Raw genomic sequence first — 13323 nt, forward strand, 5'->3', positions numbered from 1 at the left:
GCCCACACATTTAGCTGAAACGTCATCCATTTTTTCTTTTTTTCTCCCCCATTCAATCAGCAGGCTGAATAAAAATTAAATAAAAAAAATAAATAAATAAAAAAAAAGCGAGCCGATTCCCCCAGCCACACATTCAATGTGGATGGTGAAATCCTTCCCACGAAGTCTTGCCTGCCGGCAGAATACTATTGATCAGTGTTACCAGCTATAGCTGGTGGCACTGATTGTTCGCTATAAAACCCAACAGGCTGCTTGTACGCAGGTTGATCAATAGATCGACTTGTGTACAGCCACAGCTAGGCCATACATGGATCAAAATTTGGCCAGGATGACCCAGCAGCATCGCAATCCATGTATGGCAAACTTAGGCTCGGTTCAGATATATGCGAATCGGATGTGTTCTTAACCGCATCCAAATCACATAACATGGCCGAAGTGCGATTTTAAAAAGGGTCCTGTGCGTTTTTGGGTCCAGTTCAAATGCAAGTTCAGGTAAAAATTTGCACCTGAACCAGTTAAAAGAAACTAAACAAAATAGACTGCCGCAGTGAAACCGCCGCCGCATGTGTGTGAACACAGCCTTAAAAGTTTTTTTTGTTTTTTTTCCATAAAAAGTAAAGTGCATTTATTTTTTGCACAGAAGCATGCTAAAGCACTGCACCAGATCAGTGCAAAGGGTGCAATGTCAGGCTCCTGCACACTGCCTACAGCTCTGTTGCTTGTACCTTTTTATGGGCTGTCAGTTTCAGAGCTGTAGAAGTGTGAATGAACTACGAGTGCGCTGATCAGCATGCTGACAGTCCACAAAAGTTTTGGTTCACACTGGTGTGATATGCAGGAAACCCTGAAACTCAGTGCAGATTCCTGCATTGCACCTGAATCACACACACACACTGGTTCACACCGACATCTGCGAACCGCTGGGGGGGTGTCAATGTAAATTTAATGACACCCCCAGATCGGTTTGCAGTGTGAACTGTCAAATGGTGCAGGAATTGGATTGTATAGGTGTGAACATCCATGCGATCAGATTTCAGCAAGTTTCATGGCTGAATTGGCATCGCACAGACATTGCATGCGATGTCTGATCGCACAAGTGTGAACCCAGCCTGAAACTACAAGTCTGTCTGCCACAGATCTCGGTGCATGTGACAGCGGCTGTGAGAGAGGAACCCCTGTCTGCTGTCACAGTGATGAGGGGTCTGCTGGTACATCCATCCTTGCAATTAGCTCAGGGCAGGTAGCCCCATTGAGAAAAAGGAGGCCGACAGCTCAAGCAGCTTTTTGCATCCACTTGCATCTAAAATATTCATGCAGCGATTACCTGTGAATGGTCAGTTCTGAACACAGATGTCCATCATGAATGATTATATGCAAGAGGTCACAATATCTCTGGGAGCGGTCAGCCTCATTGTTTTCAATGGGGCTTCCAGTTTACAGCTAATCACAGGGAACCTCACATCCAACTACAGATGGCTCCATACACAAAGGGTGCATGGGGCTTAAAGACCATTTCCTCCCAAGTATCCCATATCCCCTAAATTCTGCTGCCTACAGAATGTGTGCTACTAAAACGCAGATTTTCTAAGGCCTCATGTACACTGCTGCTGGTAAACGGACCTTTATGCCGTGTACACACGGACGGACTTTTCAGTATCAAAGGTCCGACGGACTTCTGATGGATTCTCTAACGAACGGAATTGCCTACACACGATCACACCAAAGTCCGATGGATTCGTACGCGATGACGTACGACCGGACTAAAATAAGGAAGTTCATAGCCAATAGCTGCCCTAGCGATCGGTTTTCGTCCGTCGGACTAGCATACAGACGAGCGGATTTCTCGATAGGAACTGGTTCCGGCAGAAAGATTTGAAACATGTTCCAAATCTAAAGTCCATTTGATTTTCGACAGAAAAAGACCGCTGAAGGTCCGATGGAGTCCACACATGATTGGATTGTCCGACGGATTTGTTCCGTCAGACCAGTCCGGTCGAAAAGTCCGCCCGTGTGTACACGGTATTAGGAGCAATTGGGCATTTTGTCCAGCTGCCCCTGAACTCTCCTCCATGTTATCTCATCAGTACATGTAAACGGGGTCGTGTTTATAGTCTTTCTAGGCAGTTGAGTTTAGAAGCATTTTTTCTAAAGCCAAAAAAATAAAAGCGTTCAGGACAGATGTTTAGAAGCATCTGAAAACGCCACATGCCTGTACCCGCTTGTAAACGCAGTAACTCGCGTTTAGTCGCGTTTCGTTTATAGGCGTTTTTTAATGGAACAAGATTTGACTATTTGCAATGTCAAAAACACTTCTAGACGCGAACGTGGCTAGTAAATTGTGGCACAACGAACGTTATTAAAACGTCGGTTACCAGCTGTCAAGTTACATCATTCAGGAGAGGTTAAATAAAAACGTCCCGTGTACATTAAGCCTTACAGGTCTGATTTATCCCCCCCACCCAAAGAAAAAGAACTATGCCCGTCCCTTGCGTGCCTGTATCTAAATATTGGCCAAGTCAATAACAAAGGTCATGTTGTGGCGGCCCAGAGGTGATGATGCAATCAAAACAGATCTGCTCATCATGCCTGCATAGAAAAGGTTCAGCCACATACCAACACCTTACGGCAGCCTCTCTCAAACACAGAGAAAGCCTTGAAATAACGTTCTGGTCTCTGGGAACCCGATAAAAATGATCATATCTTATGATACATTAGTGTGATGGCCAGTAGGAAGAATTACCCCTTTACAAGTAGTTCAAAAGATTACTGGTGTCAGTGGGAACTTATCTGAGAGGCAGAAATTGCTCGGGGAACCCCTAGCAGACTCTGGAGTAACCCAAGGGGGTCCATGGAACCCTGATGAGAAATCCTGCCTTATGGCCTTAAAGTGGTAGTAACTTGTACCTACAGGTAAGCCTATAATAAGGCCTATAATAAGGCTTACCTGTAGATACAACAAATATCTCCTAAACTTGCACCGTTTAAAAAGGGTATTCACGATGCATGCAGCCGATGACATTACCGACAAATGCACTCTAAAAGGGACAACATATCCGTGCCGTCCCTTCAGGAGGTCTGTGCCATGGCCAGGACGTCCCGCATGTGCGCAGGAGTGATGTCCTTGTGGGCCGAAGAATGTAAACCCAGAAGGAAGACTGGGTGAAGAAGATAGAAGCCCTGCCAGCGGTGACAGCGCCCCACTGGAAGGCTTCGCTCTAAGGTAAGCATTTCATAATGCGCTAGTATGCGATGCACATTATGCCTTTACTACCGCTTTAAGGCCTCTTGCACACAGGAGAAAAAAAAAAAAAAAAGAAGCAATTTTCCTTTACTAATATGAACATTGGTGCATTGTTGTCTATGGAACAAAGATGAGTAATACAATGATGGGTACAGAGCCGCAAGGTCTTTATTGAGCATTTTAGGCACCATTCACATCTCGGGTAGCGGGAACTTTGAATGATTGGCACCCAAACATGCGTTCTGCATTTTGCAGCCACTGCCATGCGCTTTGGAATGGCGGGCAGAATCTCAGCGATTCCAAATCGCCAAGTGTGAATGTGGCCTTACTCAGCAAGATCCCGAGTATAAAACATCTATAAAATTTCTTGCGTCTGTGTGCAAAAGGCTGTCTAGTACACACGGGCCGAATGTTGGCTGGCATCGGCCAGTTTAATAGAAACCAGCTGACATATTGTGCGTGTGGCAGCTGGTCTGTCGAAAACTTATGACAAAAAAAAAAAAAAAAAAAAAAAAAGGGTCTGCCGACCGACTTCCGATCAGCGCTTTTGGAAAATGGCTGAGAGCGCTGACCGGAGTGTTCTGGCGGGAGGGCGTCCCCCTGTCAGAAGGCAAGGGAGATCACTGTACCAACAATCGGATTGTCCTGAGCGAACGGGTGGTGTGTACGGGGCCTAAAGCTGGGTACACACATCAAAATTCGGCCAGTTCAGCAAAGGGGGAATAAAGTCCTGGCTGCCAGAATACCATAGCACAGCAGGGAAGATCACTGCATCCACATCCGCTTGTGTGGATACAGGAATCTTGAGTTTTCGTTCAGCCTGCTGGTTGAACAAAAAATAAACAAACACCATAGTGTGTTCCCAGCTTAAAGTGTTTGTAAAGGCTGAAGGTTTTTTTTACCTTCATGCATTCTATGCGTGAAGGTAAAAAAAAAAAAAAAAAACCCCTGTGTGCAGCATCCTCCCACAGCCCCCCCCATAAGACTCATCTGAGCCCCCTCTCAATCCAGCGATGTGCACAAGAGCCTCGGCTGTCCCTAGACTCCCACTCCGATCAATCACAGCCCCAGTAAGCCAATGAGGAGAGAGCGGGGGGCCAATCCGTGGCCATGTGTTATGGACGCATAGAGCAGGGCTTGGAAGCGAGCATACACCAGCGTCTCCATAGCAAGCAGCTTACTACTGGCGGCACTGGTCAAGGAGGAGGCGCCAAGAGCGCTGAAGGGGGACCCCGAGAAGAGGAGGAAGATCGGGGCTGCTCTGTGCAAAACCACTGCACAGAGCAGGCAAGTATAACATATTCGTTTTTTATTTTTTTTTAAAAGCTGAACCTTTAATACCACTTTTACCTTTTACAATGCTTTATGCAGTCGCAGATCCGAACGAAGGCACGGAGCTTTCCATTACAGGACTACAGAAAGCGTGAATGGTCTACAAGTACAGTGGGAGTGGCTTGGTTCCATGATTACACTGTAAATGGGTTTGGCATGTAACATGGTAAGAAAGGTGGACTTAGCCTTTAAAAAACGGTGGCCATCATTAGGATCAAGTCTTCCAATCTGCCCGTTTTCAGGAATACGAGGAGGCACAACCACATACTGTCAGCAGAGACCTGAATGTGGAAAGAAGCTATACATACTGGCACTGGTGGTGTACCCCCCTCCATGGGCTCATCAAGAACGATTGCACAACATGGCCGTCCACGGGACCCGGCTGCCAGCAGGAATTCCTACATCACCCTCTAATATCTATGGGGCCTACACAAACATTAAAAAAAGATTTGCAAAAAAACCCCAAACAAGAGATATGAAATGATGGATCGCTGTACTAAGCACAATAGATTACAGTTTTAGAGAGTGCCTCATTGTAACCAAGAAAATATCTCTTCAAATCTCAGAACAAAAATGACCACATGACAGCCCCCGTCTCTGCCAAGTAATCAGGGGGAGCGATGCCAGTAAGAAACCCGCTACCCTGGATCATTTCCTGCTCCCCTCCTACGTGCCAATGAACCACCCTCCGTTTATCAAAAATCTTGCATTCTCATGGTTCGCTCTGCTAAACAAAGATTTAACCCCCTGCAACAATCCCGGTCACTAAACCACCAATTTATCATACACAATCCTAAATCTGTCCAAAAGACATCGTCAATATTCAAGCAGAGCCACAACACTCGGCTCCCTGCAAATACAACAACAACCGGCATTATGTTGGTTACCAGGGAACTAAAAGCATCTACAATGCTCAGCACAGAAGCTGATTAACACATTAGGCTAAACCCTTCATTAGGGGTGGCTGCTGTGCCATGAAGTTGCTGTGCTCTCCTGCATCATGTAAAAAAAAAAAAAAAAAAAAAAAAAAAAAAAAAGAGTGGAAGATAAAGGAAAATATACCAGTTTGCTTCCAGTTCCCCAGCTGACATGCCATCTCTGAGCGGTGATGTGACCTCCTTTCTGGCAGGATCAGAAATGCAGCATACCCCTCTCAGCAGTGCTGATGCCTGCGAGCCTCGGCTGTGAACTATGGACTGGCTAGCAGACGGTCCACCCTCTGCTCCACTGCTCAAGGGTCACCTGACTGCCACATGGGCGTGCAAGCAACAGGCTGCTGATCAAATCTTATTACTTAAGTCTGCTGCAACCCTGGGTGATGGAAAACCCTCACTAAGCTGCTGAGGCTACAGGAAAGCAGCAGATTTCTCAAGGAACAAAAGTCGACTGCTATTCAGTCTGCATTATTTAAAAAACGTACAGACAGGAAAATGTGCAAAAAGGAAGAAAAAAAAAAGTAAACTCCACCTTTTGCACCACGTTATACCTGCATTTAGGGTGTAACATTATGTCAATGCAAAAATGGCCATATATACGCCATACACGTCAGAAGTTAAAGTGATTCTTAAAAAGGAAAGGAGGAAAGGGATAAAAGAAGAAAAAAACAAACAAAAAAAACCCCACACGTTATACTTAAAGCGGAGTTCCACCCAAAAGTGGAGCTTCCGCTCACTTGCCTCCTCCCGCTCCGGTGCCACATTGGGGGGGGGGGGGGGGGGGGGAGAGACGACGGACACCTGCCCCACTTCCGGGAGACGGGCCGTAGAAAATGACATCAGCAGCTCGGTTTCCTCCTCCTTCCCCGGCGCTGGGCCAGTAGGAGAGCATCGCAATGCCTCGCACAAGCGCAGTAGGATCCCGGTGTGAAGACATAACGCTTCACTACGGGGTTCCCTTACCGGCAATGGAAACATCAGCTGTGGTGCCATCGCTGGACTCCGGGACAGGTAAGTGTCCTATTATAAAAAGTCAGCAGCTGCAGTATGTGTAGCTGCTGGCTTTTAATTTTTGCAGGGGTGGGCGGACCTCCTCTTTAATGCCCTGTGTAATGTTTTGCACAGAGCAGCCCCAATCTTTTTGGGTCTCCTTCCAGTGGCCCAGGCTCCTCTCCTCTGTCAAGTGCCCCCAATAACAAAGCCTCCCAAGCTGCACTCCTGGGAATGGACATTGTCCATTCACACAGAGTGGCTCGATCCCATCCTCATTGGCTCAATGGCTCCTGCTGCAGCGCAAGCCAATGGGGACAGAGAGAGAGACCCAGGAGAGCCGCTGCTCATGTGCACATTGCTGGATCAAGATGGGGCTTGGGTAAGTATTCGGGTGGGCAACGGGGTGAGCTGCACACTAAAAAGGTATCAAATGCAATAAAGCGGTTGTCCAGTCTGAAAAAAAAATAAATATAAAGTCTGCAGCTACAAACCCTCTAGCTGTTTTCATAAAAGGACACTTACCTGTCCCACAAGCCAGCACCGTCCTCACCCAGGCTAGTTCTTCACTAGCCTCCGGAATTACTGGCCTGGTCCATCCTAACTGTGGGCAGCCGGCTGTGCGACTTTCGGCTTCACACGCAGAGTTCAGCTGTGAATCATCCCAATGTCCTCTGGGACCGGTTATGTGTCCTAGAAGACTGCGGGGAGGGGGGGGGGGGGGGGGGTGAGGAAAACTTCCGCTTGGATCACCTAGGCGGTGAGTGGGAACGGGTACATGTCAATGTAAATTTCATGGCTAGAAAATAAATATAAAATATATATATATTCATTCTGCAGTGCTGTAAAGTGCAATATGGCAACCTGGAGGCGTTCTGTAAACAGCTGGTGCACGGAACTTCCCAAGAAATGCAATTTCCGGTTTGTATGATTGGCTCATGAAATTTCCCAGAAGTCTGTACTAAAAATTAAATTTTAGGCATCCACTGCCTAAAATAAATGCACGTTTTTGTTTTGTCTTTCCTGCAAAAACGTGCATTTATTATTTTTCCCACGGGAACCTGTAAAACAATCGCACCCATGATCAGTGGATCGGGGTGATCGATCAGTAGGCGCAATGTCAGGATCCTGCAGACAAGCCTTACAGCTTTCAGCCCGTACCTCAGATATGGACCGCTTCCAAGCTGTCACGCTCAAAATGTGACAGTGAGTGCGGTGAGAAGAGCCCCAAACCACTGTCATGGCTGATTAATCAGTCACTCCCATTCAGACTTATTTTGCACATTGACTTAACCAAACAGCTTTTTCTACAGGAGCAACGAAAGGTAGGAATCTGCAACAAAATTTGTTAAGCATTGCAATGTATTGCAAGCCTTGTATTGAATTGCAATGTAACAGAACCATATCCCCTTATTTTGTAGCGTGCTGCACAAACTGTTGGTGCCTATTTGAACCATGTATAACACTACATCTGCCTATTTAGGAGGCTCAAGGAGGAAACCGCAACTGCACGCTAACCACCATCTTGTTATCCCTCTGAAAGGGGCCCACATGAAACAAGTATTGGGGAGTTCAGGCAACCATATACAAGTAGGGCAAGAGGTGGGATATCCGCCCCTTCTTCCTTCCCAGGGTTCCATGAGAAATGTCTGCCTCTCAAGACTAGTGTTGGTCGTCACTTATCCTTCTCAGCTATCTATAAGGGGTGGAAAGAGAAGGTGACATTCTTCCCACCAATGTGAGGAGCGTTCTTCCCACTGATCACCAATGTAAGGAGCATTCTTCCCACTGATCACCAATGTAAGGAGCATTCTTCCCACTGATCACCAATGTAAGGAACATTCTTCCCACTGATCACCAATGTAAGGAACATTCTTCCCACTGATCACCAATGTAAGGAACATTCTTCTCACTGATCACCAATGTAAGGAACATTCTTCTCACTGATCACCAATGTAAGGAACATTCTTCTCACTGACCACCAATGTAAGGAACATTCTTCTCACTGATCACCAATGTAAGGAACATTCTTCTCACTGACCACCAATGTAAGGAACATTCTTCTCACTGATCACCAATGTAAGGAACATTCTTCCCACTGATCACCAATGTAAGGAGCATTCTTCCCACTGACCACCAATGTAAGGAACATTCTTCCCACTGACCACCAATGTAAGGATCATTCTTCTCACTGACCACCAATGTAAGGAGCATTCTTCCCACTGATCACCAATGTAAGGAGCATTCTTCTCACTGATCACCAATGTAAGGAGCATTCTTCTCACTGATCACCAATGTAAGGAACATTCTTCCCACTGATCACCAATGTAAGGAGCATTCTTCTCACTGATCACCAATGTAAGGAGCATTCTTCTCACTGATCACCAATGTAAGGAACATTCTTCCCACTGATCACCAATGTAAGGAGCATTCTTCTCACTGATCACCAATGTAAGGAGCATTCTTCTCACTGATCACCAATGTAAGGAACATTCTTCTCACTGATCACCAATGTAAGGAACATTCTTCTCACTGACCACCAATGTAAGGAACATTCTTCTCACTGATCACCAATGTAAGGAAACTGTTATATCTGCAAATAGTGGGCCAACTCAACTTTGAACCCTACGGACTAAGACTGGGATACCATTAACCACTTAAGGACTGCCTACCACATATATACTATAGAAGGGTGGTTTTATTGCACAAAATCACATACCTGTACGTCATTTCGTACAACAGATACTAGGGGCGCCATTAGACAGAGGGGGAGCCAACTAAGCAGGTCCGGTGGACCCGAAGTCCATTGGCCACCCATGATCATTCCCCAGAGAGGCAGAAAGGCGATCTGCCTATGTAAACAAGGCAGATCGCCATTCTGACGGGAGAACACAGATCTTCTGTTCCTGCCAAGAACACAGATCTCCATGTTCAGTCTGTCCATCCCCCACACAGTTAGCAAGCACCTCCTAGGGACACACATAACCCTTTGATTGCCCCTGATGTTAACCCCTTCCCTGCTAGTGTCCCTAGTACAGTAACAGTGCATATTTTTAAGCACTGATCACTGTAATAAGGTCACTGGTCCCCCCCCCAAAAAAAAAAAAAAAAAAAAAAAAAAAAAAAAAAAAAGTGTCAAGTGTCCGATTTGTTTGCCACAATGGTCGCAGTCCCTCTAAATTACACTAATCGCCATTACTAGTAAAATAAAAAATGCCATAACAATATCCCATAGTTTGTAGACGCTATAACTTTTGTGCAAACCAAGCAATACGCTTATTGGGATTTTTTTTTACTAAAAATATGTAGCAGAATATATATTGGTCTAAATTGATGAAGAAATTCGTTTAAATTTTTTTTATTGGGTAGGTTTTATAGCAGAAAGTTTTCAAAATTGTCGCTTTTTTGTATATAGCACAAAAAAAAAAACAAAAAAAAACGCGAACATCAATTTTATTTGGGTACAGCGCCGCACAACTGTCAGGTAAAGTAATGCAGTGCCGGAAAAAAATGGCCTGGTCATAAAGGGGGGTAAACCTTCAAGGGCTGAAGTGTTTAAAGTTTGTGTGTGCGGAAAAGCAGGTGTCCCAATACTTTTGGTAATCTAGTGTAATCCCATGGAGAAACCACAAGAGGGCACAGTGTATCCATGTTCTGGACCTCAATGGAGTCTCAGAATTTTAATATTACACTGACCTTGGTAAAGAACTTCTAGCTTTTGACTTTACACCTACTGCATTCCAAATCCATTACTAACAGTACAGAAACCAGAGAGTAACCATAACAGAAAGCTACTTGCATTTTTTTGGATGTGGTCAGCACTGGCAGCCCCCGAATTTATCTTACGACGGGTTTGTTTTTAGGCAATAAGTAACACTTCTCCGAATCAAGAAATCCTACTGGAAGCGGATGATTTTTGCAGCCCTGAATTTGTCAGAGGTATGCTTTAAAAGAAAATTTTAAAATCCATCTTGAAAAGTTAGAAACAAAAAAAAAAAAAAAAAAAAAGAAAAAACAGTTCCTTATGATAGACAGCAGATGGCAGTATAGGGATGGTGATCGGGCTCAAGGTGCACATGCTGAGGTTCAGGAGTTTATTTACTTTCAACAACATGAAATAAAAAAACAAAAAAAAAAAAAAAAAACTTAAATAGGTTACAAAAGTAAAAAGAATATTTTATCTGTTGAAGTTGAACACAAACATACATATATACTATATTACAAAATAAAATATATATATATATATATTTAGATTTATTACACACACAGTTTAGTTTGCGCAAAAGTTATAGCGTCTATAAATAAAATATTACGCTTATTGAGCTTCTTTTTTACCAAAAATACATAGAATAGATATTGGTCTAAATTTAAGAAGAAATTTTTTTTTTTTTTTTTTTTAACTGTCGCATTTTTTTGTTTAAAGCGCAAAGAATAAAAACCGCAGAGGTGATCAAATACCACCAAAAGAAAGCTCTATTTGAGGGCAGAAAATGACATACATTTCATTTATGTACAGTGTTGCATGACTGCGCAATTGTCAAAGTAACACAGTGCATGACATGTAATGATTCTAGCTGGAAAACCCAATGACTTTGGAATGTGCTTTATATAAAGCAAAATCATGCATAACAAATTGTAAAAAACGTCAGAATTTGAAATATGAACATATAATTTGCTTGTCCTTGCTGCAGCAATATAATTCTGACACGCTACATGAATAGAGAGCGAGTGCGGACGATAACATGTGACAAAGGACACCCCAGAAAGCACTTCTCAGAGCAGCGCTTTAACATTCATCATTAGAAAAGACAGACAGAGTGACTTCACATCGGGCTCCCTGACAACAAAACAAAGGACCTTGTTTATAGAGCCAGTCAGAGGAGCAACTTGGGCTTACTGCAAGGGAAACTGTCCTCCCCGGGGACCCGGCTGAAAATAGAAGACACAAGGGCACAGCCCTCTACACTGGGCATGGCAATCCGCACTATACCATATTCAACAGCTTCTTGTATTGTATCCCTTTCTCATGTTAGTTATCACAGTCACAAAAGTCCCTAAAAATATCGAATGTGTAAAGCTGGATCCTCTCTGCTCTTCAACACTGAAAGTCAACTTCAACCTAAAAAGTTCTCCAGCTTGAGCCAAGTTGGGCAGAATCCCCCATTAAAAAGCTACAACAATGGAGACAGGCCAAGGTAAATCTATACAATATGAAAGAGGAATACACTGCAGGCAAATACCACTTACACAGCGCTCAAAAAAAAAAAAAAAGGAGCGAATGTCCACCATAGTCCATATAAGACTAGGTAACCCAGGAAGGCAGCGAGGGGTGTACAGATTCAAAACAATTCCCCTGCAGCTTCTGGGATGGGACCCGGGGAGGATCCACTCATGGATGCATGAAAAAGGATCATAAAAAGGCAGGGATGGATTTGATGGAAATCACTACCCTGTTTCCCCGAAAATAAGACCTAAAGTGATTGTCGGTGAGGGCTGCAACATAAGCCCTACCCCCCAAATAAGCCCTACCCTGAAAATAAGACCTACAAGGACTTTAACTAGGGCTTATTTGGGGGGTAGGGCTTATATTGCAGCCCTCACCGACAATCACGCTAGGTCTTATTTTCGGGGAAACAGGGTAGTAAAAAAGGCTCGATTTACATCAACTCAATTTAAATCATAATTTTTAAAGAGCAACTGTCATCTCTGACCCGCTGTTGACTCACTGAGTCCCATTCACATTATGGGATGGCTGGTGAAGTGGCAGTGACACAACAAGGTGGGGTTCGTGGCGGCAGCGGGTGAGTGGATGCCCGCTAACAGGTGCTGCCATGATGGGTCTGAAATGACAGGTGCTCTTAAAAACGTAAGGACTTATTCTTGTAGGTAGTTGGAATCTTTAAATACTTGCAAACAAAATGAAGGTTTCCTATTTAGAATAAGCCTTCAGGTTAGTAAAACAGCGATATCAGAAAACGATTTTAGGTTAATAGGTTAAGATCACACATAGTTGGAGAATTACTCAAATTAATTTTATTTAGTTAAAATAACATTGCCAGTGTAGGTTCTCAGCTTGGATTCATTGAATGAGTTTACCAAAAATGTAAATATTGCAGAATATATACAGCCTCAAGCTGCATAACTAAGCTCCATTTCATGCTGAAATAAAACTATTAATGTATCTAACAGAAAACTAGCTTTACTCCATAAGAAATAAATCCAATAGAAAAAAAAAAAAAAAATTTTTTGATTTTTATCCACCCTGGCTCTGGGGCTATTAGGATCAAAGCAACACTTTATTTAACAAAGTACACTAGTTTGCCAAAAGATCGCCATGGGAGGGAGGACCGGTGGTGTCTATGGCCGCAAACAAAGCCACAGATGAACGAGTGACGTCTTGCTTGACAAAGGGGGTAGTGCCCCCGAAACATGTTGTGGCCTGCCCATCTCTGGCGTCACTCTTCTAAATCCATTGCACCGTTTGTGGCCCTAGAATCCACCAGTCCTCCCTGCTTTGGTGGTCCCTCATGCTACTGTTTGACTGGCCCTGTACACATGGAAGGAAGATACCAGACTTTAAAAAGTGCCAGCTGTACAAATCCATATAGCAACATCAGTGAACAAAATGGTTTATTAGATCACAGAAAAAGGAGGTAAAAACATTGAATACAAAACCTCAAAATCCACTACTTTTTGTAAGTTACATTGCTGTTTCCATGCTTTTATTAAGACATGTTTCGCAATAAGGCTTCTTCAGGAGACAACATGGTATTAGTAGCTACTAAAACAAAAAGATATGTCACGAAAAAGACTCCTTACCTTTAA

At 43.9% G+C, this 13323-nt stretch overlaps 1 protein-coding gene across 6 annotated transcripts in view; it reads right to left on the minus strand.

Annotated features, from left to right (window-relative positions):
• RTN4 (reticulon 4) overlaps window positions 1-13323 on the minus strand; it is a 97572-nt gene that overhangs the window by 46674 nt on the left and 37575 nt on the right. The window contains exon 1 of one of the 6 annotated variants that reach the window (XM_073628586.1): window positions 5636-5793. The exons of the other annotated variants lie outside the window; for them this stretch is intronic. Coding sequence (XP_073484687.1) covers window positions 5636-5669 — 34 coding nt within the window. The 5' untranslated portion in view covers window positions 5670-5793. Of the gene's footprint in view, window positions 1-5635; window positions 5794-13323 lie in introns of those variants that run through there. 6 annotated transcript variants of the gene reach the window in all.

Source organism: Aquarana catesbeiana, linkage group LG04, assembly GCF_042186555.1.
Source record: "Aquarana catesbeiana isolate 2022-GZ linkage group LG04, ASM4218655v1, whole genome shotgun sequence".
Lineage (NCBI taxonomy): Eukaryota > Metazoa > Chordata > Amphibia > Anura > Ranidae > Aquarana > Aquarana catesbeiana.